The sequence below is a fragment of the Hypanus sabinus genome, chromosome 7 (assembly GCF_030144855.1).
Source record: "Hypanus sabinus isolate sHypSab1 chromosome 7, sHypSab1.hap1, whole genome shotgun sequence".
Taxonomy (NCBI): Eukaryota; Metazoa; Chordata; class Chondrichthyes; order Myliobatiformes; family Dasyatidae; genus Hypanus; species Hypanus sabinus.
The window spans coordinates 90,262,697-90,290,665 of NC_082712.1; the positions used below are offsets into that span (position 1 = coordinate 90,262,697).

The 27,969-nt window shown below is 44.3% G+C and overlaps 1 protein-coding gene across 2 annotated transcripts; it reads left to right on the forward strand.

Annotated features, from left to right (window-relative positions):
• On the forward strand, positions 1 to 27,969 carry LOC132396365 (uncharacterized). Of its 2 annotated transcripts, XM_059973878.1 has the most exons (5): positions 1 to 107; positions 3,858 to 4,220; positions 6,468 to 6,590; positions 19,523 to 19,590; positions 26,914 to 27,969. In XM_059973878.1, the coding sequence occupies exons 1-5, from the start codon at positions 44 to 46 to the stop codon at positions 27,013 to 27,015; spliced, it is 720 nt and encodes a 239-aa protein (XP_059829861.1). In that variant the 5' UTR covers positions 1 to 43; the 3' UTR covers positions 27,016 to 27,969. The 2 variants fall into 2 exon arrangements, with proteins under 2 accessions (XP_059829861.1, XP_059829864.1); XM_059973881.1 differs by lacking the exons at positions 19,523 to 19,590; positions 26,914 to 27,969 and adding an exon at positions 15,932 to 16,241.

The window sequence follows — 27,969 nt, forward strand, 5'->3', positions numbered from 1 at the left end:
GAACGGCTCTGAAGAGCAGCTGCTGCTTCCCTGCAAAGGACAGATGACCTGGGTAGCCTTTCTGTGGACGTACAGTATCCTCAATGCCTGTGGGGGCCTTGATCCAGGTAAAGGTCTGATCTATTTACAAGTGTAAGCATAAAATGCGTAACATGCAGGCCAGGCAGCATCTATGGAGAGGAATGAACAGTCAATATTTCAGGATAAGAGCCTCATCAGAAAGGGACAGTTTATTTATTTCCACAGATGCTGCCTGACCTGATGAGTTCCTCCAGCACTTTGTGTGTTTTACACTTGATTTCCAGCATCTGGAATCTTGTGTTGTTTATTGTTAGCATAACATGTGGACGATAGTAAAATGAGGGTTATGTACTGTAGGACGGAAGGTTTATATTGGTCTTGGAGTAGATTAAAAGGTCAGCACAACACAGTGCACTAAATGGTCTGTACTGTTCAGTATTCCTCTCCCGATCATACAGGAGATTACCAGGTTGCTGTCTGGATTGCAAAGCATGTCTGATGAGGGAAGGTTGAGCGAGCTGGGGCTTTTCTCTTTGGAGCAAAGGGGGATGAGAGGTGACTTGATAGAGGTACAAGAAGATAAGTGGACAGCCAGAGACTTTTTCCCAGGCCAAAAATGGCTAACACAAGGAGCAGTCATTTTAATGTGATTGGAGAGAGGTGTACGGAAGGATATCAGAAGTAAGATTTTTTACGCAGAGCATGGTGGCTGTGTGGTGATGGTGGTGGTAGAGGCAGATACAGAATTTTAGGCATTTAAGAAACTCTTTGATGGATATGTGGATGATGGAAAATGAAGGGTATGCAGGAGGGAAAGTTTAGATTGATCTTACAGTCGGTTAAAGGTTGGCACATCATGGACCAAAATGGCGGTACTGTGCTGTAGTGTTCCATGTCCTACGACACAAATATCTGTGGAGTCGTTGACAGTACAGAATCACAATGTGTTGGTGAAGTGGGCTGAGAAGTCACTGAGGGTGCTTAATCCAGGTAAATGTGAGCTGAAAGACACTGGGGGCATTAATGAGGCCAGGACATGGAGTACTGAGGAAGACGGGTGGAGGTGATTTCACTGGAGAGAATGTGGATGTCGTATGGGACGGTGATGAGGAGGGTGAATGGAGGTGCAGCAACGGGATTGAGGTACACATGACCATGAGGGTACGGACAGGATCAATTTAAGAAAATATTCACAGGATGATAGAAGGTCAAGGGATTTAGAGGGTGTCTGAGAGGGAGCTTTCTCTCCCAGAGAGCAGTACATGGTAATGTTCGCTGTTCTAAGACTAATTCGTTCATCCCTACACATGGTGTGAGATCTCTCAATGCAGCCTGTTCTAGGGTGTAATAGATGCGGTTTGAAAAGGCTGCTGCATTATCTCAGCTGCAGCGGCAGAGACCTCAGAATTAGAATCAATTTTTTTATCACTGGCGTATATCATGAAATCTGTAACTTTGTGGCAGCAGTGCAGTGCAATACCTAATAACAGAGAAAAAAACCTGTGAATTCTGTAAGTATGTACATGTATATTAAGTAGCTAGATTAAATAGCAAAATCCAAAATAAAAAATAGACTCGCCCAGTATTACAAGTCCAAGGAGGTGCTTCCACCCAAATGGAAGTATGAATCCTCGAAACACAAAGTGCACTGCAGGTGCTGGGGTCAGATCAACACGTACAGACAAGCTGGATGAACTCAGCAGGTCGGGCAGCGTCCTTTGAAACGAGCAGTCAGCGTTTCAATGTTTTCCTGACGAAGGGTCTCGGCCCGAAACATTGACTGCTCATTTCAACGGATGCTGCCCGACCTGCTGAGTTGATCCAGCTTGTTTGTACGTCTTGAGTATGAATCCTCTACTGCTTCAGCACTTGTAGCCTAAGGACGGTCTTCATTGACTGAATGGATATCAGAAAAAATAAATCAATTTGTCATGCTAACATGTCTTGAGTTTTGATTGAGATGGAATCCTTGGTATTACTCTATTAAAATGCATAATAGACCATATGGCCAAGCAGTTTTGTTACAAGTTTCTTTGTACTGGTTAAAACTTGCAACCAAGGATTGCAAGTCTGGGACAAATCTTCCTGTGAGGATGATTCCTCATCCTCTTGTATTTGTCCATATTTCCATATGGGCTTTAACCTGACTCCCATTTAAGATTAATTCACAAAAACATTAAAAGGATTTATTGATGTTAAAAAAAAGTAGAGAGGTAGTGTTCATAGGTTCACAGTCCATTCAAAATTCCGATGGCAGAGGGGAGAAACTGTTCCTGAATCGCTGAATGTGCATCTTCAGGCTTCTGTGCTTGTAACAATGAGAAGAGGGCAGGTCCTGGGGGTTGAGTTGGGGGGGCATCACGGTTTTCTCTGAAGATCTCGACTCTGAACCCTGAGCCACGAAAAACTCAGAACTGTTTCCTAGATTGTCTGATCTGTAGAAAGAAGGTGTTTGCACTGGAGAGAGTGCAAAAGTGTTTTACCAGGGTGCTCCCTGGGAAGGAGTGATAAGGAGATAATGAGAGAGAGGCTGGATTTGTTTTACTTGAGCAGAGGCAGTGGGGCGGTTGAGTGGGTTGCAGAGGGCTTGAAAGAGGTAGACAAAATTAGGAAAGGCATACACTCGGTGGCCACTTTATTAGGTACACCTGTACACCTACTCATTAATCAAATATCTAATCAGTCAATCACATGGCAGCAACTCAATGCATAAAAGCATTCAGACATGGTCAAAAGGTTCAGTTGTTCAGACCAACCATCAGAATGGGGAAGAAATGTGATCTAAGTGACTTTGTTTATGGAGTGATTGTTGGTGCCAGACAGGGTGGTTTGAGTGTCTCAGAAACTGCTGATCTCCTGGGATTTTCACACACAACAGTCCCTGGAGTTTACAGGAAATGGTGTGAAAAATAAGTAAAAAAAATCCAGTGAGCGGCATTTCTGTGGGTGAAAATGCCTCGTCAATGAGAGGGGTCAGAGGAGAATGGCCAGACTGGTTCAAGATGACAGTAATTCAGATAACCACAATTATAACAGTGGTGTGTGGAAGAGCATCTCTGTACACAGAACACATCAAATCGTGGAGTGGTTAGGCTACAGAAGACCACAAGCATACACTTAGTGGCCACTTTATTAGGTCCAGGAGGTATCTGATAACATTGCCACTGAGAGTGTAGGGGAAGAGGTTTAGAGGGATACAGAGGGAAATCCTTCACACACAGAGACTGGGGAGTCCCTTGGATACCCTTCTGGAGAAAGTGATGGGAACTGACGGTATTTATGAAGTGTCTGGGTGAGCATTTGAATTATCTTCGTATATGGGCCAAGTGTTAGAAAATAGGAATGATATGGATGAATGCTCACTGGCCTACCCGTCATCAAGAACATACAGTACTGTACAAATTTTTAGGCACGTATATATAGTTAGGGTGCCTAAGCCTTTTTCTGTATTTGTCAATGTGGAGTGGAGAGCAAGTTTGCAAATCTGCCAGGAGCAAAGAGTGTTGGAAATTGCAAGAGTGGTGTGCTGCGGGAGGGGTGTGGGACAGGTGGCAGAGAAGGAGCCAGGAGCATTCCTTCAATATATGTTTATCAGCTATCTTATGTATTTATATTTATTGTGTTTTAGTGTTGTGTTCATTATATTGTGTTTTTTTTCCATGTTGCATCAGATCTGAAGTAACAATTCTTTACACTTGAGTACTGAAAATGACATTAAACAATCTTGAATCTTGGTCAGTATGGGCAGGTTGGGCCGAGTGGCCTATTTCACTGCTGTATGATTCTCTGACCTTCAGTTTTACACCAGGTGGAGTCAAAGTCTCTTCCCGTTGCAGGCTCTCAAGGGGAAATCCTCGTCTCGCAGTCGCCACCATATCTCAGGGTCACGGCAGGGGAGAATGTGGTTATGAACTGCAGCTTTTCACTCCAGAGCAACGTAACGTCAGTGTTTGTCGAATGGATTCTGGAAGAGCAAAAGCTTATCGAGTGTCAGAGTGAATCGGTAGGCTGCCATCAGCCTGACACACAGGAGAAGATTAAAGTCACTGTCAATTGGACGTCTCAGTTTTCTACGTTACATATCAGAAACATTGAGCCAAAAGATAATGGCACTTACTACTGCAAGATTCAGGTCGAGAAACCAGTTCCAATCAAACGAGGGTCTGGAAATGGAACAGCCGTCAATGTCACCAAACCAGGTAAATGAACAGAAAGGCAGCCAAGGTGCGGCCCATTGTCACAACTGGCAAAGGCACTGCCTTACAGCATTGTATCTACAGTAGGTCAAAAATATGGGACTCTAACACTATTACAGCTCTGGGCACTGGAATTTGGAGTTTAATTCTGGTGCTCTCTGTAAAAAAAAGTTTGTGCATTCTCCCCATGAGCTACCTGGCGTTCCTCCAGGCACTGCAGTTTCCTCCCTCTGTCCAAAGACGTACCGGTTAGTAGTTAATTAGTCATTGTAAATTGTCCTGTGTTTAGGCTAGTTTTAAATAGGTGGGTCGCGGAAGGGCCCGTACTATGCTGTATCTCTAAATAAATAAAGAAGGCAGAATCCATCATCTAAGATCCCTACCGTCCAGGCCATGCCATCTTCTTGCAGCTACATCCAGCAGCAGGTACAGAGTCCAAATCCCTCACCAACAGGTTCAGGAATAGCTACCTCCCTTCAACCATTCAGTTCCTGAACTAACAGGCACAACCCTAATCAAAGACACATTAGTTATCAAAGTATGCAACCTTGAGATTCATCGTCCCACAGACGGGCACAAATCATGCAAACGGTAAAAAATGAGCAAATAACACATAGAATATTAACATCAGACTGCAGAGTCCTAGAAGCAGTTTAGGAATGTTCAGTTTAGCGCTGTATCATTTGTTGACTGCCAGCTACAGAGCCAGTCTGCCCAGATTAAAATCATTTTAAAAAAATAGCCATTAATAAAAATGACTAACCAGAAACACACAAAACATGATCTGCAGGGTCTTCTCAAAAACAAGTCCAAATCCACAAACTGCCCAACAACCGACTCCTGCACCTTCTCGGCAGCAGCCCGTGAGAGGGACAGGGAGACCAGTCAAACGCAGACAAATGGCGCTGAAAGCCTGCTCTCCTTCCACTCTCTTCCTCATCGACTTCAGTCTTTTATCGGCCAGTTGGTCGAGAATCGGAGCCGATCATGGGTTTGCGCCCACGATCTGTAGGCTGCTCTCTCTGTACTCAACTACGCCAGATTCACTCAGAGACAGCAGAGGCACCAGATTGCTCAGTCAGCCCAAAAACACAAATTACCAAAATGTAAAACAGTGGCCCCTGTCGCCCACAGATTTGTAATAGTATATTCAAAAGGAGGGGAAGTGGATTCTTTTTTATAAACTCTCTGCAAGACATCATCGTCATCATGTACATGTGACTAGCATAGTGTAGCAACTTTGCATTAAAATGAACTTCAGGTATTTCCTTTTTCTGATTGTTTTCTCTTGCAAAAAAATATAATTAATGTTTAATTTATGTTTTTTTCCTTCTAAATACTGCTCATATGACGCTACGTCCACCAGGGTGTAAAGCACAGTTGTACACGTAACACACAATAACTTAAGTAAGGACAAAATCTACAAATGAATTACACTTAGATAAACAAAGTAAAGGTGCATAAATTAAATATTGAGAGGTACAGACCAGATTAACCAGTGACACTTTGAATACGATGCAGCAGGGAGTTCAGAAGCCTAATGGTCTGAGGGAAGAAATTGTTTCCCATCCCGACTGTTTTATGTATCAGAGTCTCCTAGTAGAACATCAAAGAGGGTGGGATCCTTAATAATACCAAGGGCCCTGCTAATTCAGCGCTCCTGATAAAAGTTTTTCATTGCACTTGTGCATGTATGAATGTGCAGAAGAGAATAAATTTGACTTCATATAATTTCATTCCCGATCTGCAATCCAGTCTATGCTTAGAGTTTCAAGTTCAAGTAGATCATCATTGGTATAAATACACAGGGTATAAATGCCTTGAAAATGAAAGTGAAATTAGAGTTTATTTTCATGCACACAGGTCCTGATGGATTTCAGTTCCAAAAGGATGGCCCCTTATTCCAACAACATGACAACGTGGACAACTAAAGACCTCCCTACGACCAGTACATTCTACCCTTCATCTGCACGGTGGGGGCCAATTGACCAACCAACCCTGCACTGCATGTTGTTAGGGTGTGGCAGGAAACTGGAGCACCCGGGGAAACCTATGCGGTCACAAGGAGAATGTGCAAACTAGACACACACGTACACTCAGGCAAACACACGCAACACATCAGAGAACAGTATAATGAGGCAACCACTGGGCCACTCTATAGCAACCGATTGATCACTAGCCCCAGGTGATCTTGTATGGGGCATATTACACAAAGCAATGTGTTTAATGGGCAGTTTCTTTTCCTCGCAGAAGAAGCATCAGCTGACAGTAACCATGACCTCCAAACGTGGCTTCCATTACTGCTGGCCTTAGGGGTTGTCCTTTGCCTGCTGTACACCACGTATGACCTGTGTAAAGGCAAACACTTGACAGGTAGGTGCAACCTGAGTGATTGCCGGAGAAGTTATTGTGCTTAGTGTGAGCACGGACACGCGGGGCTGACTCTCTCCCTGGGGAAGTCTGTAATCCAGCAGATGTCCTTGCGGTTCTGGGCATGGAGATAACAAAGATTTTGCAGCTCTTGCTGCTCAAAATGCTGAACATTGAAGAGGCAGACTGAAGCTCCCTCTACACTGTCCCACCACACACTTCCGGGGCCAGACACAGACTGAAGCTCCCTCTACACTGTCCCACCACACACTTCCGGGGCCAGACACAGACTGAAGCTCCCTCTACACTGTCCCACCACACACTTCCGGGGCCAGACACAGACTGAAGCTCCCTCTACACTGTCCCACCACACACTTCCGGGGCCAGACACAGACTGAAGCTCCCTCTACATTGTCCCATCACACACTTCCGGGGCCAGACACAGACTGAAGCTCCTTCTACACTGTCCCATCACACACTTCCGGGGCCAGACACAGACTGAAGCTCCCTCCACACTGTCCCATCACACACTTCCGGGGCCAGACACAGACTGAAGCTCCCTCTACACTGTCCCACCACACACTTCTGGGGCCAGACACAGAAAGAAGCTCCCTCTACACTGTCCCACCACACACTCCCGGGGTCAGACACAGAGTGAAGCTCCCTCTACACTGTCCCACCATACACTCCCAGGGTCAGACACAGAGTGAAGCTCCCTCTACACTGTCCCATCACACTCTCCCAGGGTCAGACACAGAGTGAGGCTCTCTCTACACTGTCCCATCACACACTCCCGGGGCCAGACACAGAAAGAAGCTCCCTCTACACTGTCCCATCACACACTCCCAGGGTCAGACACAGAGTGAAGCTCCCTCTACACTGTCCCATCACACACTCCCAGGGTCAGACACAGTGAAGCTCTCTCTACACTGTCCCATCACACACTCCCGGGGTCAGACACAGACTGAAGCTCCCTCTACACTGTCCCACCACACACTTCCGGGGCCAGACACAGAAAGAAGCTCCCTCTACACTGTCCCACCACACACTCCCAGGGTCAGACACAGTGAAGCTCTCTCTACACTGTCCCATCACACACTCCCGGGGTCAGACACAGACTGAAGCTCCCTCTACACTGTCCCACCACACACTTCCGGGGCCAGACACAGAAAGAAGCTCCCTCTACACTGTCCCACCACACACTCCCGGGGTCAGACACAGAGTGAAGCTCCCTCTACACTGTCCCACCACACACTCCCGGGGCCAGACACAGACTGAAGCTCCCTCTACACTGTCCCATCACACACTCCCAGGGTCAGACACAGAGTGAAGCTCCCTCTACACTGTCCCACCACACACTCCCGGGGCCAGACACAGACTGAAGCTCCCTCTACACTGTCCCATCACACTCTCCCAGGGTCAGACACAGACTGACCCTCCCTCCACACCGTCCCATCACACACTCCCAACATCAGACACAGAGTGAAGTTGCCTTGTATCATCACCTCGTGTGGATGGAGTTCACTCCTCTGTACTTGCAGCTGGGGTCCAGGCAATGGAGCAGTTGTAGGACATCAATTCTGGGAGTCATTCTGTGCCATCTGGGGGGAGAGACAGGAGGAGTTCTGCTCCCTATGGCTGTGCTGGGATATGGGCAAAGCCCACCATCCAGTTTCTATGTCAGGAGTACACTAGGGGATCAACAAAGAAAGAGGGCTCTGAGATTGAGCAGCTTGAGTTAAAGTCACGTCTTAGTCTGGCCACTAGGGACCCACAGTTATGGCAGGAATACCAGGAGAAGGATGTACTGAGGGATCTGCAACTTCAACAGTCCTGAGGCACATACATGGGTCACGGATCCAAATGCTGTAGGATTTGAACTATCGCTCACCCTTCTTCTACTTGTTAGAGAAGTGGTGGGAGTCCAAAAGCCAGTTGTGGAGTTACTAGTTGTTGATGGCTCCTGCGTCACGGATCCTGATGCAATCTACAAACCCCATTTCCAGAAAAGTTGGGATATTTTCCAAAATGCAACAAAAACAAAAATCTGTGATATGTTAATTCACGTGAATCTTTATTTAACTGACAAAAGTACAAAGAAAAGATTTTCAATAGTTTTACTGACCAACTTGATTGTATTTTGTAAATATACACAAATTTAGAATTTGATGGCTGCAACACACTCAACAAGGGTTGGGACAGAGGCATGTTTACCATTGTGTTACATCACCTTTCCTTTTAATAACACTTTTTAATCGTTTTGGAACTGAGAATACTAATTGTAGTAGATTTGCAATTGGAAATTTTGTCCATTCTTGCTTGATATAAGACTTTAGCTGCTCAACAGTCCGTGGTCTCCGTTGTCTGATTCTCCTCTTCATGATGCGCCATACATTTTCAATAGGAGATAGATCTGGACTGGCAGCAGGCCAGTCAAGCACACGCACTCTGTGTCTACAAAGCCACGCTGTTGTAGCCCGTGCAGAATGTGGTCTGGCATTGTCCTGCTGAAATAAGCATGGACGTCCCGGGAAGAGACATCGCCTTAATGGCAACATATGTCTCTATAAAATCCTTATATACGCCTCAGAGTCAATGGTACCTTCACCTGCATGCAACTCACCCATGCCATGGGCACTGATGCACCCCCATACCATCACAGATGCTGGCTTTTGCACCTTTCGCTGATAACAAACAGGATGGTCGTTTTCATCTTTGGCACGGAGAACTCGACGCCCGTTTTTTCCGAAAACTAGCTGAAATGTGTAATCATCTGACCACAGCACACGTTTCCACAGTCTTTCGGTCCATCTGAGATGAGCTCGGGCCCAGAGAACTCGCCAGCATTTCTTCATAGAGTTGATGTATGGCTTCCTCCTTGCGTAATACAGTTTCAAGTTGCATTTCTGGATGCAGCGACGGACTGTGTTAAGTGACAATGGTTTTCCGAAGTATTCCCAAGCCCAGGTGGTTATAATTGTCACGGTAGCATGACGGTTTCTTAGGCAGTGCCGCCTGAGGGCTCGAAGATTACGCGCATTCAACAGTGGTTTCCGATCTTGCCCTTTACGCACTGAGATGTCTCTGAATTCTCTGAATCTTTTCACAATATTATGTACTGTCGATGTTGAAAGACCTAAATTCTCTGCAATCTTGTGTTGGGAAATGTTCCTTTTGAACTGACTAACAATTCTCTTACGAATTTTGGCACAAAGGGGTGAGCCATGACCCATCGTTGCTTGCAAAAACTGAGCCTTTGATGTACGCTACTTTTATATCCAGTGATGATACCTCACCTGCTACCAATTAGCCTGCTTAATGTGGAGTCTTCCAAACTGGTGTTATTTGAATATTCTGTGCACTTTTCAATCTTATTTTAACTCTGTCCCAACTTTTGCTGAGTGTGTTGCAGCCATCAAATTCTAAATTTGTGTATATTTACAAAATACAATTAAGTTGGTCAGTAAAACTATTGAAAATCTTTTCTTTGTACTTTTGTCAGTTAAATAAAGATTCACATGAATTAACATATCACAGATTTTTGTTTTTGTTGCATTTTGGAAAATATCCCAACTTTTCTGGAAATGGGGTTTGTACAAAGGACTTTACTTCTTTCACGGGTCCTTGTTCTCACCAGACCAGTCAAGTGCGGATCCGTGCAGTGAGGTCTGGGAGGAATTGTCAATGGTCAGTGCAGAGGATGTGGAGTGGTGAGGTCTGGGAGGAATTGTCAATGGTCAGTGCAGAGGATGCGGAGTGATGAGGTCTGGGAGGAGTTGTCAATGGTCAGTGCAGAGGATGTGGAGTGGTGAGGTCTGGGAGGAATTGTCAATGGTCAGTGCAGGGGATGTGGAGTGGCTGGATGCTCCCATCCTTGAACTGGGTTGTCTACAGCCCTTCAGAAACTCCAGAGGGTCAAGTCCCCTGGCCTAAATGGCCTGACCATTGAGTTATTTCAGGTTCTGTGGCACATCCCGGGGGATGATTATAGTCTTGCTCAGCCAGAATTGCTCATTGGACCTAGGCCGTGGAATCTTACACATAAGCTAACCCTCAAACTCTGAGCGGTCTCTCATCGACAATCCAGTCCCTTTTGGAGATGCAGGTAGGACTACACCTCCACACCATCCAGTTCCTAGCTCTTGTTCACCGTCCCGACCTGGCGTGGGGGTCGGCCTTGATGAGGATGGGGATATGTTAGTTCAGAGTCATAGAGTCACAGGAAAGTACAGCACAGAGACAGGCCCTTCAGCCCATCTAGTTCATGTGGAAACCATTTAAACTGCCTACTCCCATCAACCTGCACCGGGACCAGAGCCCTCCATATCCCTACTGTCCATGTACCCATCCAAAATTCTTGAAAAGGTTGAAATTGAACTCAGATGGACCACTTGTGCTGGCAGCTCATTTTGCACTCTCACAACCCTCTGATTGAAGACATTTTCCCTCATGTTCCCCTTCAACTTCTCACCTTTCACCCTTAACCCATGACCTCTGGTTGTAGTCCCACCAATCCGCTGTGGAAAAAGCCTGCTTGCATTTACCCTCTCTATATCCCTCATAGTTTTATCTCTATCAAATCTCCTCTTAGTCTTCTACATTCTAAAGAATACAGTCCTAACCTATTCAATCTGTCCATATAACTCAAGTCCTCCAGACCCGGCAACATCCTTGTGAATTTTCTCTGCACTCCTTAGACTTTGTTTACACACTTCCTTGATGTAGGTGAGCAAAACTGCACACAATACTCCAAATTAGGCCTCACCAACATCCTATCCAAATTCAACATAACACCCAATCTGCTGTACTCAGTACATTGATTTATGAAGGCCAATGCACCAAAAACCTTCCTTACAACTCTTTCTACGTGTGACAGGCCAATGAATTATGGACCTGTATTTCCTGGTTTCTGTTTAGAACCATTTTTAAACAGCGGAACAACATTGGCTATCCTCCAATACTCCGGTGCTTCTCCAGTCACTAAGGATGTTTTAAATATCACTGCTAGGTCACCGGCAATTTCTGCACTTACCTCCCGTAGGGTCCAAGGGAACACTTGTCAGGACCTGGGGATTTATCCACCCTGACTTGCCTCGGGGTAGCAAACACCACCTCCTCTGCAATCTGTTGAGGGCCCATGAAGTTGATGCCACTTTACCTCACTTGTATAGACTCTGCATCTGTCTCTTGAGTAAATAGATGCAAAGAATTAATTTAAGTTCGCCCCCATCTGTTTTGCCCCACACATGGATTCCCATTCTGGTCTTCCAGAGGACCAATTTTGTCCCTTGCAATTCTTTTGCTTTTAACATACCTGTAGAATTCTTTAGGATTCTCCTTCATCTTATCTGCTAGAGCAACCTCGTGCCTACTTTTAGCCTATCCGATTTCTTTAAATGTTCGCTTACATTTCTTCTACTCCGTAAGTACCTCATTTGTTCCTACTTGCCTATACTTGCTATGCACATCCTTTCTTAAGCAGGGTGTCAAAATCGCTTGAAAACCAAGGTTCCCTACACATGTTATCTTTACCTTTTATTCTGACAAGCACATACAAGCTTTGTATTCTCAAAATTAAATGTTTAAAGGCCTCCTGCTTTCCAATACACCTTTGCCAGAAAACAGCCTGTCCCAATCCACACTTGCCAGATTATTTCGGAGACCATCAAAATTGGCCTTTCTCCAATTTGGAAACTCAACCCGTGGTCCAGACCTATCTCTTTGCATATTTACTGATGGCATTGTGGTCACTGGACACAGACTTTTGTCACCTGCCCTGTCTCATTCCCTAATAGCAGATCCAATATCCCATACTCTCTTGTTGGGATTTAGACGTACTAAAGGAGGAAACATTCCTGAACACATTTGACAAACTCTATGCCATCGAGCAACACACACAAAATGCTGGTGGAACACAGCAGGCCAGGCAGCATCTATAGGGAGAAGCACTGTCGATGTTTCGGGCCGAGACCCTTCGTCAGGACTAACTGAAAGGAAAGATAGTAAGAGATCCTTTTACAGTATGGGGTTCCCAGTCAATATGTGGAAAGTTAAAATCAACTACTATAACAAGCTTATGGTTCTTATGTCTGTGATTTATCTACAAATTTGCTCCTCTGAATACCTCGGACTATTGGGTGGTCTGTAATTTAACTCCATTAACAAGATCATACTTTTCTTATTTCTCTGTTCGTCCCATAATGCATCACTAGTTGAGTTCTCCAGTCTGTGCTGATGGAGCACTGCCGCGATATTTTTCCTGACTGGTAACGCCACCCTCCTCCTTTATCCCTCCCACTCTATCACGTCTAAAACAACAGAACTATGGAATACTGAGCTGCCAGTCCTGCCCCTCCTGCAACCAGGTCTCACTAATGGCTACAATATCATAATTCCAGGTGTTGATCCATGCCCCAAGCTCATCTGCCTTTCCTGTGATCTTCTTGCATTGAAATATATGGAGCTCAGGACACTAGTCACACCATGCTCAACCTTTTGATTCCTGACTTTGTCTGAGGTCTTACCAACATCTACCAGTCCCAACCGCTCCATTAACAGTTCTGGCATTCTGGTTGCCGTCCCCTGCAATTCTAGTTTGAACCCCACCCTACAACATTTGCAAACTTTCCTCCTAGGATATTAGTCCCCCTCCAATTCAGGTGCAAACTGTCCCTTCTGTACAGGTCCCATCTTCCCTGGAAGAGAGCCCAATGATCCAAAAATCTGATGCTCTCCCTCCTAAACCAACTCCTCAGCCTCGTGTTAAACTGTATAATCTTTCTAGTTCTGGACTCACTACCACATGGACAAGTAGCAATCCTGAAATCACAACCCTGGAGATCCTACTCTTTAACTTTGCACCTAATTCCCAGAACTCATCATTCATCCTCCCCATCTCATTGATACCTACATGGACTGTTCAGCCTTCACTTAAGAATGCTGAGGACTCAATCTGAGACGTCCTGGGCCCTGGTACCCTAGAGACAATGCACCATCCAAGAATTCTGTTCTCACACACAGAACCTCCTGTTTATTCCCCTAACTAACGAATCACTATCACCATAGCATACCTCTTCTCTCCCCTTCCCTCCTGAATTAGGGGCAGAGTCAGGCCACTGTGACTTTCCCCTGTTCAGTCAACGTTCCCCCCCCCCCCAAACATATCCAAAGTGATATACCCATTGTGATGGCGATGGCCGCAAAGGTACTCTTCACTGGCTCCCTAACCCCTTTCCCCTTCCTGACTGTCACCCAGTTTCCTGTGTCCTTCACCTTGGGTGTAACTACCTCTCTCTATGTCCTACCTATCTCCCCCTCAGCCTCCCAAATGATCTGGAGTTTATGTAATTCCAGCTCCAACTCCTTAACACGGATCATTTGAAGGTGCAGCTGGATGCATTTCTCGCAGTTGTAGACATCAGGGTCACTGGAGAATTCCCTGCCTTCCCACATCCCATGAGGGGAGCTTTCAACTATCTTGCCTGGCATCTCCACTTTATATCTGTACAGATATAAAGAATGGAAGGAGAAAAAAAAAACGTAACCCGGAGCTTTTCTTTCTCGGACTGAAACCTCTTTTCACTGAAGACTCGAAGAGCTGAAGCCTCTAGATCAACACTCTGAAGATGGCCGCTGCAACAATGGCCACTGCGCTTGCCCCAGCCTTCTTTTAACTTGCTCTCATTACTCAATGCGGAACACCAATTGGTCACTGGCCAGAGCTCCCACGGCCGCAACCCACTGCTTTTACTACTCAGGCAGTGGATCTAATTAAAACAACATCCTCTCAAACTTCTGATGTCTGCATTGGCCCCTGGTCAAAGCTCTTGCATATTAATGTATATTAGTTATGATTCCTGTGGTCTTTCAGTTTGCAATATGATCCTAGATTAGTGTAGGGCTTTAATAAATGTATTTTTGTACAAAAAAGGGATCAGACAGAATGTGAAACATCTACTGTACTGTCCCATCACACACTGTCAGGGTAAGACACTGAGTGAAGTTCCCTCTACACCGTCTCATCACACACTCTCGTGATTAGACACTGAATGAAGTTCCCTCTACACCGTCCCATCACACTCTCTCAGGGTCAGACACAGAGTGAAGCTCCCTCCACACTGTCCCATCACACACTCCCAGGGTCACACACAGAGTGAAGCTCCCTCCACACCGTCCCATCACACAATCCCAGGGTCACACACAGAGTGAAGCTCCCTCTACACTGTCCCATCACACACTCCCAGGGTCAGACACAGAGTGAAGCTCCCCCTACACTGTCCCATCACACACTCCCAGGGTCACACACAGTGAAGCTCCCTCCACACCGTCCCATCACACACTCCCAGGGTCAGACACAGCGCGAAGCTCCCTCTACACTGTCCCATCACACACACCCGGGGTCAGACACAGAGTGAAGCTCCCTCGACACCGTCCCATCACACACTCCCAGGGTCAGACACAGAGTGAAGCTTCCTCTACACTGTCCCATCACACACTCCCAGGGTCACACACAGAGTGAAGCTCCCTCCACACTGTCCCATCACACACTCCCAGGGTCAGACACAGAGTGAAGCTCCCTCTACCATGTCTCATCACACACTCCCAGGGTCAGACACAAAGTGAAGCTCCCTCTACACCGTCCCATCACACACTCTCAGGGTCAGACACAGAGTGAAGCTCCCTCTACACTGTCCCATCACACACTCCCGGGGTCAGACACAGAGTGAAGCTCCCTCCACACCGTCCCATCACACACTCCCAGGGTCAGACACAGAGTGAAGCTCCCCCTACACTGTCCCATCACACACTCCCAGGGTCAGACACAGAGTGAAGCTCCCCCTACACTGTCCCATCACACACTCCCAGGGTTTGACACATAAAAAAGCTCTCTCTCTACTGTCCATCACACTTGTCCAGGACACAGAGTGCATGGGTTAGATGAAGAGTAAGGATTGCTCTGCACTATATGAGAGTTCCATTCAATTATCCAGCATCAATGGGCTGGAAGCTGTCCTTGAACCTGATGGTGAATCTTTCAGGCTTATGTGTCTTTTGCCTGATGGGGGGGTGGGGGAGAGAGAATGTCCCAAATGGAAGGCAGGGCTTCTTTGTTTTGTTAACTAGCAGGAATGGGGATTTCTTCTTTTTTCCTCGTTACTGTGTATGTAATCAAAAGGGCTTCTTTTGTTAACTAGCAGGAATGCTTCTTTGTTGCGAGAGAGTGTTGGAAGCTTGTTTGGGTTAAAACTTACTGATAAGGAGAATTATATTCCTTTGTAAACCAAATGGGGATTAATGTTCTTTTTTCTGAGTCTGTAAGCTTTTGTTGACGGGCTTTTGGGCAGATCGGCGCGAGGGGGTTGAGAGAGAGGACGCAATGCTGTAAACTGGGTGAGGAACGGACCCCAAGCGGGGGTCCGAGGCCAGGAGGTACTCCGAGGAGGTGGGATGAAGCTAGATGTGCTTGGTTGACCACTCGGAGGGTCCTGAGCTGCGAGTCGAGGAGTTCGGAGGGGATCGAATGGTGGCCAGAAGACTTCAGTAATTGAGCTCCAACGGCTGTGCACGAAGTGGTTTGGACTTTGATAAGTTTGGCGCCTTTTCTTTATTTTTTCTCTTCATATATACTGTATCGTTATTAATCACTTAGTTATAGTAACCTTTATAAATTGTACTCATTTAATCGCTTATGGTGTACTGTCTGTTTTTGGGGAGGCGGGGACATCACACAGCATCCACACCAGCTGATTACCCAGTTTGGCGGGCCGAAGGCTGCTCCCCCAAGACGGGAACGAGCTGAGCGAGCCTGAGGTGACCCGGGGGTTACACTTGATTATGTTGGCTCTGTTCCCAAGACAGTGGGAAGTGTAGACCGAGGCAGAGAAGGGAAGGCTGGTTTGTATGATGGATGGAGCTGCGTTCACAATTCTCTGCAGTTTCTTGCTGTCTGTCCGAGCAGTTAGCACACAGAGGTGTGACAAAGACGGGATACTTCCCTGGTGCATGTGTAAAAATGGGTGACATGCCAAATCTCTTAGCCTCCTGAAGAAGTAGAGGCGCTAGTGAACTTTCTTGGCTGTAGTGTCAAGGTGGCTGGACCGGGACAAACTGTTGGTGATCGCCCACCCACCCCTCCCCATCACCCAGGTCATGCCTTGTTCTCATTGTTGCCATCAGGATGGAGGGATAGAAGCTTAGCAATTCAGGAACAGCTTCTTCCTTTCTGAATGGACATTGAACCCATGAACACTACCTTACAATTTTTTTTTGCACTACTTATTAAATTTAACTATATATTTACTGTAATTCACTGCTTTTCTCGATTATTATGTATTGCTTTGTACACCTGCCGCAAAGACAACAAATTTCATGACATATGCCGATGATATTAAACCAATTCTGATATGATTCTACTGGACACAGCTGGGAACTTGGAGCTCCCAACTATCTCCACTTCAGCACTGTTGATACAGACAGGGGAATGTCAAATCAGGCCTAAGGTCTCTGGTTTCATTCCTTCTGAACCTCCTCATTTACTAAGCCCATCAGATAGTGTGCTGCTTGTTTATCCAGTGCATTGAGCCTTGCCCCATCATTGAAGTTCAAGTTTATTGTCATTCAACCATACATATGTATACAGCCAAATGAAACAGCGTTTCTCCGAGACCAAGGTGCAAGGCACTCTACATTCAGTCACACACAGTACCCAGCATATATATTTAAGAGAGCACATACAGTCACAAAATAACAGAAACAGTGGCATGGCCTGAAGTTTGATGTGGTCCTGGAGCTACGTTTTTGAGCGAGCAAGCACTCAGTAAGTAGTTCCCCCTCTCATTGCAGATGAAGGCAATCTAGCTTGCTTTCCAGGGAGTGAACACTGGAGGGCAGCACTGAGCCACCACAGATTCCAGAATGCCCGCTGCGACTCTGTTCGCTCCCACACTGCCCCGGGACACCCTCCCCTGGGTGGCTGCAACAGGCTTTGCCACAGTAGGAGGCCCTAGTCTGTGCAACAACTGAGGTCAAGCACCTCCCCTGACATCGGTCTCACCAATGAAAATATCAACCTGACTTGCATTATTTTGTATGACCAAAGTCCGACAGGACCTTGTGATCAAAGGAAAATTGTTTACGACACACACACTTGCAACCGGGAGAGGCCGCCATCTTACCAGAAGCCTTGCACTGGCATCAATGGGCAGAATGGTCTCTTCCTGTGCCAGCGTGCTGATTTCCTTGAAACATCTGTTGGGTCCTGAGGCAGGGTCACAACTCAAAATGTCGACCATCCGTTTCCCTCCAGGGTTGCTGCCTGATCTGCTGGGTTCCTCCAGCAGTTTGTTCTTGTGCCGCCATGTGCTCTCTACCTTCCTCATGTCCTCAGTCTCTGAGATATCATAGCCCTCTGGAGGAAAGAATTCCAAGGATTCACTGAACACAGAGTGAAGCTATTTCTCCTCCTCTCAGTCCTAATGACCCATCCCTGATTCTGAACTACGGCATCGTTAGTAGGTAGACCTGCCCACCTGCTGGTTAGTGCAAATATCTAGTCAGCCAATCGTGTGGCAGCAACTCAATGCACAAAAGCATGAGGACACGGTCAAGAGGAGCAGTTGTTGTTCAGAACAAACATCAGAATGGGGAAGAAAGTTGAGAGGCATTGATTGTGTGGATGGCCAGAGGCTTTTCCCAGGGCTGAAATGGCTAACACGAGGGGGCGTGGTTTTAAGGTGCTTGGAAATAGGTACCGAGGGGATGTCAGAGGTAAGTTTTTCACACAGAGAGTGGTGGGTGTGTGGAAAGCACTGCTGGCGATGGTGGAAGTGGATACAATAGGGTCTTTTAAGAGACTCTTAGATAGATACAAGGAGCTTAGTAAAATAGAGGGCTATGGGGTAGGGTAATTCTAGGCAGTTTTTAGAGTTGGTTACATGATTAGCACAACATTGTGGGCCGAAGGGCCTGTAATGTGCTGTAGATTTCTATTTTTCTAAATGGGATCTAAGTGACTTTGACCATTGGTGTCATACAGAGTGGTCTGTGTATCTCAGAAACTGCTGATCTGCAAGGATTTTTATGCACAACAGTCTCTAGAGTTTACAGAGAATGGTGCGAGAAATGAGAAGAAAACATCCGGTGGGCAGCAAGTCTGTGGGCGGGAAAGTCCTGTTAATGGGAGAGGTCAGAGGAGAAAGGCCAGACTGGTTCACACTGACTGGGAGGTGACAGTAACTCAAATAACCACACGTTACAACAGTGGTGTGCAGAAGAGCATTGCTGAATGCACATTGAACATGTTGAACTTTGAAGTGGATGATGTACAGCAGCAGAAGGCCACACTGGATTCCACTACTCTGGCCACTTCATTAGGTACCACTTTTGAAGTGGCCACCGAACATAGGATTCCCGACAGCACAGACAACAGAGACCTGCTTTCTGAATCCAGCCTATAAAACCGTTGAAGAACTTGGCCAGCTTCAATGAGATCTCCCTTCAGTCTCCTAACATTGAGCCTGCTCAGCATCATTTGGAGTCATACAGTACAGCAGCAGGCTCTCCTGATCCACACTGACTAAGATGCCCCATCCGAGCCCAACCTTCTAAACCTTTCCAATCCACACATCTGTCCAGCAGTCTGAGAATCTGTTATTAATCCTGCCTCACCCACTTCATCTGGCAGCTTTTTTTCAATATGTACATACCGTCTTCTGTGTTTTTCAAAAAAAGTTCCTGTTTAAGTTAATAATCTTACTGCTCTCACCTGAAACGCTTACAGCCCACCATCCCTGGAACCAATTATCCGCTCTCAGACGGACAGTGAGCTGGGGAAGTTTCAGGAGACAAGCAGACTACCTGTTGAGTTTGAGAGACTAGAGTAAACACGTCCCCAGCGCTCTCCTTCCTGTCCAACAAAATGCCTTCTTTCTTTACAGGAATGAGATCAGAATCTCCAAGCAACAATCAAGGAGTTGACTGTTCCTCCAAGTCAACTGAGGACAACGTAAGTTCGACAGCCTGCAGCCACGCTGAATGCTGACACTTCCCTGGCTTGCAATGCATCTACCCGCCCAATCTCGGCATCAGTTCCCATCAGCAACCGACCCAGTATGTCCATTTTGACAGCTACACTTACCGAGTTCCCGGGAAATCACATCAAACGTCTCTGCCTGAAATGTTATTTGAAATAGTCCAAGTTTCCCTAGGATCAGACACAGAGTGAAGCTCCCTCTACACCTTCCCATCACAGCCTTCCAGAATCAGACACAGAGTGAAACTTCCTCTACACTGTCCCATCACACACTCCTGGGGTCAGACACAGAGTGAAGCTCCCTCCACACTGTCCCATCACACACTCCCGGGGTCAGACACAGAGTGAAGCTCCCTTTACACTGTCCCAACATGCACACTGTGGGTCAGACACAGAGTGAAGCTCCCTCTACACTGTCCCATCACACACTCCTGGGGTCAGACACAGAGAGAAGTTCCCTCTACACTGTCCCATCACACACTCCCAGTCTCAGACACAGAGTGAAGCTCCCTCTACACTGTCCCATCACACACTCCCAGGGTCAGACACAGAGTGAAGTTCCCTCTACACTGTCCCATCACACACTCCCGGGGTCAGACACAGAGTGAAGCTCCCTTTACACTGTCCCATCACACACTCCCCGGGTCAGACACAGAGTTAAGCTCCCTCTACACTGTCCCATCACACACTCCCAGGGTCAGACACAGAGTGAAGCTCCCTCTACACTGTCCCATCACACACTCCCGGGGTCAGACACAGAGTGAAGCTCCCTCCACACTGTCCCATCACACACTCCCAGGGTCAGACACAGAGTGAAACTCCCTCTACACCGTCCCATCACACACTCCCAGGGTCAGACATAGAGTGAAGCTCCCTCTACACTGTCCCATTACACACTCCCAGGGTCAGACACAATTGTGAAGCTTCCTCGACACTGTCCCATCACACACTCCCAGGGTCAGACACAGAGTGAAGCTCCCTCTACACTGTCCCGTCACACACTCCCAGGGTCAGACACAGAGTGAAGCTCCCTCCACACTGTCCCATCACACTCTACCAGAGTCAGGCACAGAGTGAAGCTCCTTCTACACTGTCCCATCACACACTCCCAGGGTCAGGCACAGAGTGAAGCTCCCTCTGCACTGTCCCGTCACACACTGCTGGGGTCAGACGCAGAGTGAAACTCCCTCTGCACTGTCCCATCACACACTCCCAGGGTCAGACATAGAGTGAAACTCCCGCCACCCTGTCCTATCACACACTCCCAGGGTCAGACACAGAGTGAGACTCCCTCTAATTTGTCTCATCGTACTTTCCCACGATCAACAAAGAGCGAAGCTCCCTCTACAAGATCTTAGCAATTACTGCCAGGGTCAAACATAGTGAAACTCACTCTACTCTCGCCCATCACACATGCCCAGGGTCAGTCACGGGAGTGAAGCTCTCTTTACCCTGTCCCATCACACATTCCCAGGGTCAGACACTCCCTCCATGCTGCCCAATCACACACTCACAAAACAGATATGGAGTACAGACACAAAATCATGGAGGAACTCACAGGAGCCCTGTTGAAATGAATAAACAGTCAATGTTTTGTGTTGAATCCAGTTTTGGATAGGTCAACTAAAATTGCTATAAAATCAAAACTAATAAAACTAACTTTATCATTAATGGAAGATTTAAACCTGATTGATATATGGAGGAAAATTAATCCAAGAGAAAGAGACTATTCATTTTATTCAAATAGACATAAAACTTACTCAAGGATTGATTTTTTTTATCAAAAAATATTCAAGGTAGAGTGAAAAGTGTGGAATATAAAGCAAGAATACTGTCAGTTCATTCCCTCTTGATAATGAGAATGAGAATGATGGATAAGGAGGAATCGATTTATAGATGGAGATTTAATTCAATTTTATTAAAAAGTCAAGATTTTTGTGATTTTATGAAAAAACAGATTCAATTTTTTTTGGATACAAATTTACATTCAGTTGAGGATAAAATTGTATTACGGGAAGCGATGAAAGCATATATAAGGGGTCAGATTATAAGTTATACATCTAAAATTAAGAAGGAACACATGGCAGAAATAGATCAATTGGAAAAATATATCATAAAGTTAGAAAAAGAATCTCAAAGATATATGACAGAAGAAAAGCAAAGACAAATTGGTAATAAAAAACTACAATATAATACACTCCAGACATATCGTACAGGAAAAAGTATTAATGAGAACTAGACAGAAATATTACAAATTAGGTGAAAGATCACATAAAATTCTTGCTTGGCAGTTGAAAACAGAACAGGCTTCTAAAACAATAAATGCAATTAGAACAAATGTAAATAAGGTTACTTATAAACCTTTAGAAATTAATGAAACTTTTAAAAAATTTTATACTGAACTATATCAATCAGAATCACAAAATAAGATAGCTGAGATAGATAAATTTTTATCACAAATAACCCTTCCAAAATTAAATTTGGAAGAACAGAGGATTAGATTTGCCCTTTACATTAAAAGAAGTTGAAGAAGCTTTAGGATCACCTCAGAGTAATAAATCCCCAGGAGAAGATGGTTTTCCTCCTGAATTTTATAAAAAATTTAAAGATTTATTAATTCCTCCCTTTTATGGAATTAATATACCAAGTGGAAAGAATGCATAAACTCCCACAATCTTTTTTAACAGCAATCATAACTGTATTGCCAAAAAAAGATAGAGATCCTTTAAAACTAACATCATATCGGCCTATTTCTTTGGTGAATACAGATTATAAAATAATAACAAAAATTTTATCTAATAGAATATCTAAATATTTACCAAAATTAATACATATGGATCAAACAGTTTTTATTAAAAACAGACAATCAATGGAGAATATAACCCGGTTACTTAGTATAATTCATTTGGCACAAAAAAGAGAGGAAATGAGTGTGGCAGATGCTTTGGATGCAGAAAAGGCATTTGATAGATTGAAATGGGATTTTTTATTTAAGATATTGGAAAAATATGAGTTAGGAAAATCTTTTATACAATGGATTAAAACCTTAAATACTAATCCTCAAGCTAAAGTAGTTACAAATAGTCAGATTTCAACACCATTTTGCTTAACGAGGTCAACTAGACAAGGCTGCCCATTATCACCTGCTTTATTTGTATTGGCAATAGAACCATTAGCTGAATTAATTAGAACAGATTCAGACATGGGGGGGGGGCTTTAGAGTTAATCAAGAAGAATATAAGATTAATTTATTTGCTGATGATGTTTTGATTTATTTAACAAACCCATTGCAATCTTTGTAAAGATTATCTTTTAGATTGGAAGAATATGGGAAAGTATCAGGGTATAAAGTAAATTGGGATAAAAGTGAAATTATTACTAAAGGAAATTATAATCAATGTCAATTAGTAACTCAATTTCGATGGTCAGTAAACGGGATGAAATATTTAGGTATTAAGAGTTGATAATGATGTAAAAAATTTATATAAACAAAATTATTTGCCATTATTAAAAAAAGGAGGATCTTGACAAATGGATGATGTTACCAATAACATTAATAGGTAGAGTTAATGCTGTAAAAATGAATATATTTCCTAGATTGCAATATTTATTTCAAACTTTACCAATACAATTACCTCACAAGTTTTTTCAAGAACTGAATAAATATGTAAGGAAATTTCTTTGGAAAGGAAAGATGTCAAGAATATCATTGGAAATTTGACATGTAAATTTGATTTAGGAGGGTTACAACTTCCAAATTTTAAGAATTATTATAAAGCAAATCAACATAGATTTATAGCGTCTATTTTTTTGATGAAGAAAAACCGGGATGGATTAGAATTAGATAAGATAGGAGAAAACATACCAGAAGATTTTATATGTAAATGGGAATCCAAATGGATAAGGGAAAAAAAAAGAATCTCCTATATAAAGACACTTGATTAATTTATGGAATAAGGTAAATATGGACGATGAGATAAGGAAATCTTTATTAGCAAAAAGTACTTTAATTCAAAATAGGCTTATTCCTTTTACAATGGATAATAAACTTTTACATAATTGGTTACAAAAGGGGATTAAATATATAGGTGATTGTTCTGAAGGAGGTATATTGATGTTGTTTGATCAATTAAAAAATAAATACAAAATATCAAATAACACTCTTTTCTGTTATTTTCAATTAAAGGCTTATTTACGAGAAAAGCTGGGTCAAACAATGTTGATGCCAAAATCTAGTGAAATAGAAATATTAATTCAAAAAGGAAAAATTTAAAAATTTATATCTTGTATGTATAATTTGATTCAAAAACAGACAATTAAATCAGGAATTCATAAATCAAGACAAAAATGGGAATCTGATTTGAATGTTAAAATTGATGGAAAAAGCTGGTCAAGATTATGTTCTGATAGTATGATAAATACAATAAATGTTCGACTTAGATTAATACAATATAATTTTTTACACCAATTATATATAACACCACAGAAAATAAATAGATTAAATTCAAATATGTCTGACCAATGTTTTCGATGTAATCAAGAAATTGGTACTTTTTACATTCTACTTGGTCTTGTTTTAAAATTCAATCATTTTGGATAAATCTAAGACTTTTATTGGAACAAATTACTGGAGTACATCTCCCACATAGTCCAGTATTATTTTTAATAGGAGACATTGAAGGGACAATACCGAAACTTAAATTGAATAAGTATCAGAAAAAATTTATAAAAATTGCACTGGCAGTAGCCTAAAAAGTTATCACAGTTACTTGGAAATCTGATTTATATTTAACTATGGATCGTTGGAATAATGAAATACATAGTTGTATTCCACTTAAAAAAATTACATAATCTAAGAAATGAATATGATATATTTTTGAAAATTTGGCTCCCATACTTATTAGATAGGATTAAATACATAGGTCCTTTGAAGATAAAATTATAAAGTAATTGGGGAAAGTAAAAATAAATATTTAAATTATTTTGAACTCCATGGAGCATGTGGGGATCCTCCGATATCCAGGCAATCTTTCTCTTTTTTTTCTTTCTTTTGATAAGGGTTAAGGGGGGGAGGGTCAATATTTTTCTCACTTTTTTACCATCACACTTATTCTTTGTAATTTTCTAAAATTTAATAAATAAATATATTTTAAAAATGTAAAAAAAACCCTTCATCAGGACCTGAAAGGAAGGGGGTAGAAGCTCGTGTATGATGGTAGGGGGACTTGAAGTCATACAAGCTGGAAGGACTGTATATGAGTGGGTGGTAGGAAGGAAAGGGGCTTGTTTTCCTGCTGTTGTTGTTTTGTTACTTGTGTTCTGTGTTGTTACGGCAGGCATGCTATGTTAGTCCTGGAATGTGTGACCATTTGGCTCTCTGAGACTACTCCACTACTCCATCACGGCTGATTTCTTAACCCTCTCAACCACATTCTCCTGTCTTTCACCCATAACCTTTCACACACTTACTAATCAAGAACCTATCAGCCTGGGTTTTAAATATAGAACGTAGAACATAGAGCAATACAGCACAGTACAGGCCCTTCGGCCCACAATGTTGTGCTGACCCTTAAGCCCTGCTTCCCATATAACCCTCCACCTTAAATTCCTCCATATACCTGTCTAGTAGTCTCTTAAATTTCACTAGTGTATCTGCCTCCACCAGTGACTCAGGCAGTGCATTCCACGCACCAACCACTCTCTGAGTGAAAAACCTTCCTCTAATATCCCCCTTGAACTTCCCACCCCTTACCTTAAAGCCATGTACTGAGCAGTGGTCCCCTGGGGAAGAGGCGCTGGCTGTCCACTCTGTCTATTCCTCTTAATATTTTGTACACCTCTATCATGTCTCCTGTCATCCTCCTTCTCTCCAAAGAGTAAAGCCCTAGCTCCCTTAATCTCTGATCATAATCCATACTCTCTAAACCAGGCAGCATGCTGGTAAAACTTCTCTGTACCCTTTCCAACACTTCCACATCCTTCCTATAGTGAGGCGACCAAAACTGGACACTGAAAGTGTGGCCTAACCAGAGTTTCATAGAGCTGCATCATTACCCTGTGACTCTTGAACTCTATTCCTTGACTTACGAAAGCTGACACTCCATAAGCTTTCTTAACTACCCTATCTACCTGTGAGGCAACTTTCAGGGATCTGTGGACATGTACCCCCAGATCCCCCTGCTCCTCCACACCTTCAAGGGACAAATTTATTCCTAACATCCTGCAAGAGATCTCTAAACATCGACCACATGTCCATAGTACAAACATCATCCCAATTCACATCCACAAGTTCTAGCCTAATAGCCTCATAATTTGCCCTTCCCCAGTTAAAAATGTTCCTGTCCTCTCTGATTCTATACTTTTCCATGATAATGCTAAAGGACAGGAAGTGGTGATCACTGTCTCCCAGATGCTCACCCACTGAGAGATCTGTGACCTGACCCGGTTCGTTACCTAATACTAGATCTGGTATGGCATTCCCCCTAGTCGTCCTGTCAACATACTGTGACAGGAATCCGTCCTGGACACACTTAACAAACTCTGCCCCGTCTAAACCATTGGAACTAATCAGGTGCCAATCAATATTAGGGAAGTTAAAGTCACCTATGATAACAACCCTGTTATTTTTGCACCTTTCCAAAATCTGCCTCCCAATCTGCTCCTCGGTATCTCTGCTGCTACCAGGGGGCCTATAGAATACTCCCAATAGAGTAACTGCTCCCTTCCTGTTCCTGACTTCTCCCCATACTGACTCAAAAGAGGATCCTGCTACATTACCCACCCTTTCTGTAGCTGTAATAGTATCCCTGACCAATAATATCACCTCCCCTTTTTGTCTCCTCTCTATCCCTTTTAAAGCATTAAAAATCCAGAAATATTGAGAATCCATTCCTGCCCTGGTGCCAGCCAAGTCCCTGTAATCCAATGCTGTGGTTTCTACAGCCCTCTGTGGCAATGAATTCCTCAGATTCACCACCCTCCACCTCAGGAAATTCTTCCTCATCTCCCCTCTAAAGGGATGTCCTTCTATTCTGAGGCTGCGCCCTCCGGTCCAAAAATATAGGACAGATCCTTTGCACGTCCTTGCGGACTGGCCGCAACACACCCTGGTTGTGGTTGACACAAACAATGTATTTTTCATGTATACTTGGTAAATAAACTAGAACTTTGAATCTGGAATCATGGGACTCCCCTGTTCCCTGAACCTCACTAGCATAACCAGCAAGACCACACTACCCCCCCCACTCCTCCCCCAGTCACACCCTGGGCGTGCATTAACCTCCCTGTCTGCTACAGGTCTACAGGTCGGATCCCGGAATACTGTGTCCAGTGTACATCTCGACACCAACACAGCAGCCAGCCATGTCCGGCGAGCAAGCCATCTACTCAGAAATCTGACTCGGAGTACATCCTACGTGAGAAACGGATCGGCAGGGCACATCGAAGCTTTGTCCTTTCCAGGCAGCCGGTGCTCTTGGTGAGCAGTGCGAGGGTTCCTGGCTGGTTTAGAACTGGGTGCATGATGAGTAAGACATCCAGAGTCAGAAACTCTCCCCAGGATTGCTGAATTTCCGACCACTTTGCACTCAACGAATCTCACTCCAGTCTTAGCCTGCATCCTCTCTTGTGACTGCCACCCCCTTAGCAGTGAAATTCTTTCCAGTTTGTCTGTATGGATTGCAATCCCTCACGAGGTCCCATCGAAAACCCATTCGCCACTGGTATTCCCGATCACGTCTTCCTGTTGGTTCTGCATCAATTCGCACTCCAGCCAAGCACACAACTTCCACCTCAGCACCACTATCATGTCCGTAAACCTTCTAAATAGAGAGGCTAGACCGCTTTGGCATGGTAGTGTAGTGGGCAGCGTAACGCTTTGATGCACCAGCAAGCCGGTTTGAAACCCCGCCGCTGACAGTAAGGAGTGTACACGTTACCTCCCCATGACCACGTGGGTTTCCACTGAGTGCTCCCGTTTCCTCGCGCAGTCCAAAGATGTGCGGGGTAGGGTTAGTAAGTTGTGGGCATGTTATGTTGGCACCAGAAGCTTGGCAACACTTGTGCATAAAATAGATAGATAGTAAGAGTACTGCACAGGAACAGGCCATTTGGCCCATAGTGTTGTGCCACACCAGCTAAAAAGCAAATCAAAACCCCCAAACACCAATCCCTCCTGCCTATACCATGTCCATATCCCTCCATCTTCCTTATGTCCACATGCCTATACAAATGTCTCTTGAAAGCCTCTACCACCATTTCAGGCATCCATTTTGACTATGTTGGTCTTTGACACAAGTGAGGCATTGTTCTGTATGTTTTGATGTACATGTGATAAATAAAGCTTTGTCTTTA

What these genes read in the sequence shown, in the direction of transcription:
- LOC132396365 (XM_059973878.1), top strand. Translation starts at nt 44, where the DNA reads ATGACCTGGGTAGCCTTTCTGTGGACGTACAGTATCCTCAATGCCTGT. An exon ending in CTGTGGGGGCCTTGATCCAG is followed by an intron (nt 108 to 3,857) that starts GTAAAGGTCTGA and finishes TTCCCGTTGCAG; the next exon opens with GCTCTCAAGGGGAAATCCTC. An exon ending in TAAAGGCAAACACTTGACAG is followed by an intron (nt 6,591 to 19,522) that starts GTAGGTGCAACC and finishes CTTTCTTTACAG; the next exon opens with GAATGAGATCAGAATCTCCA.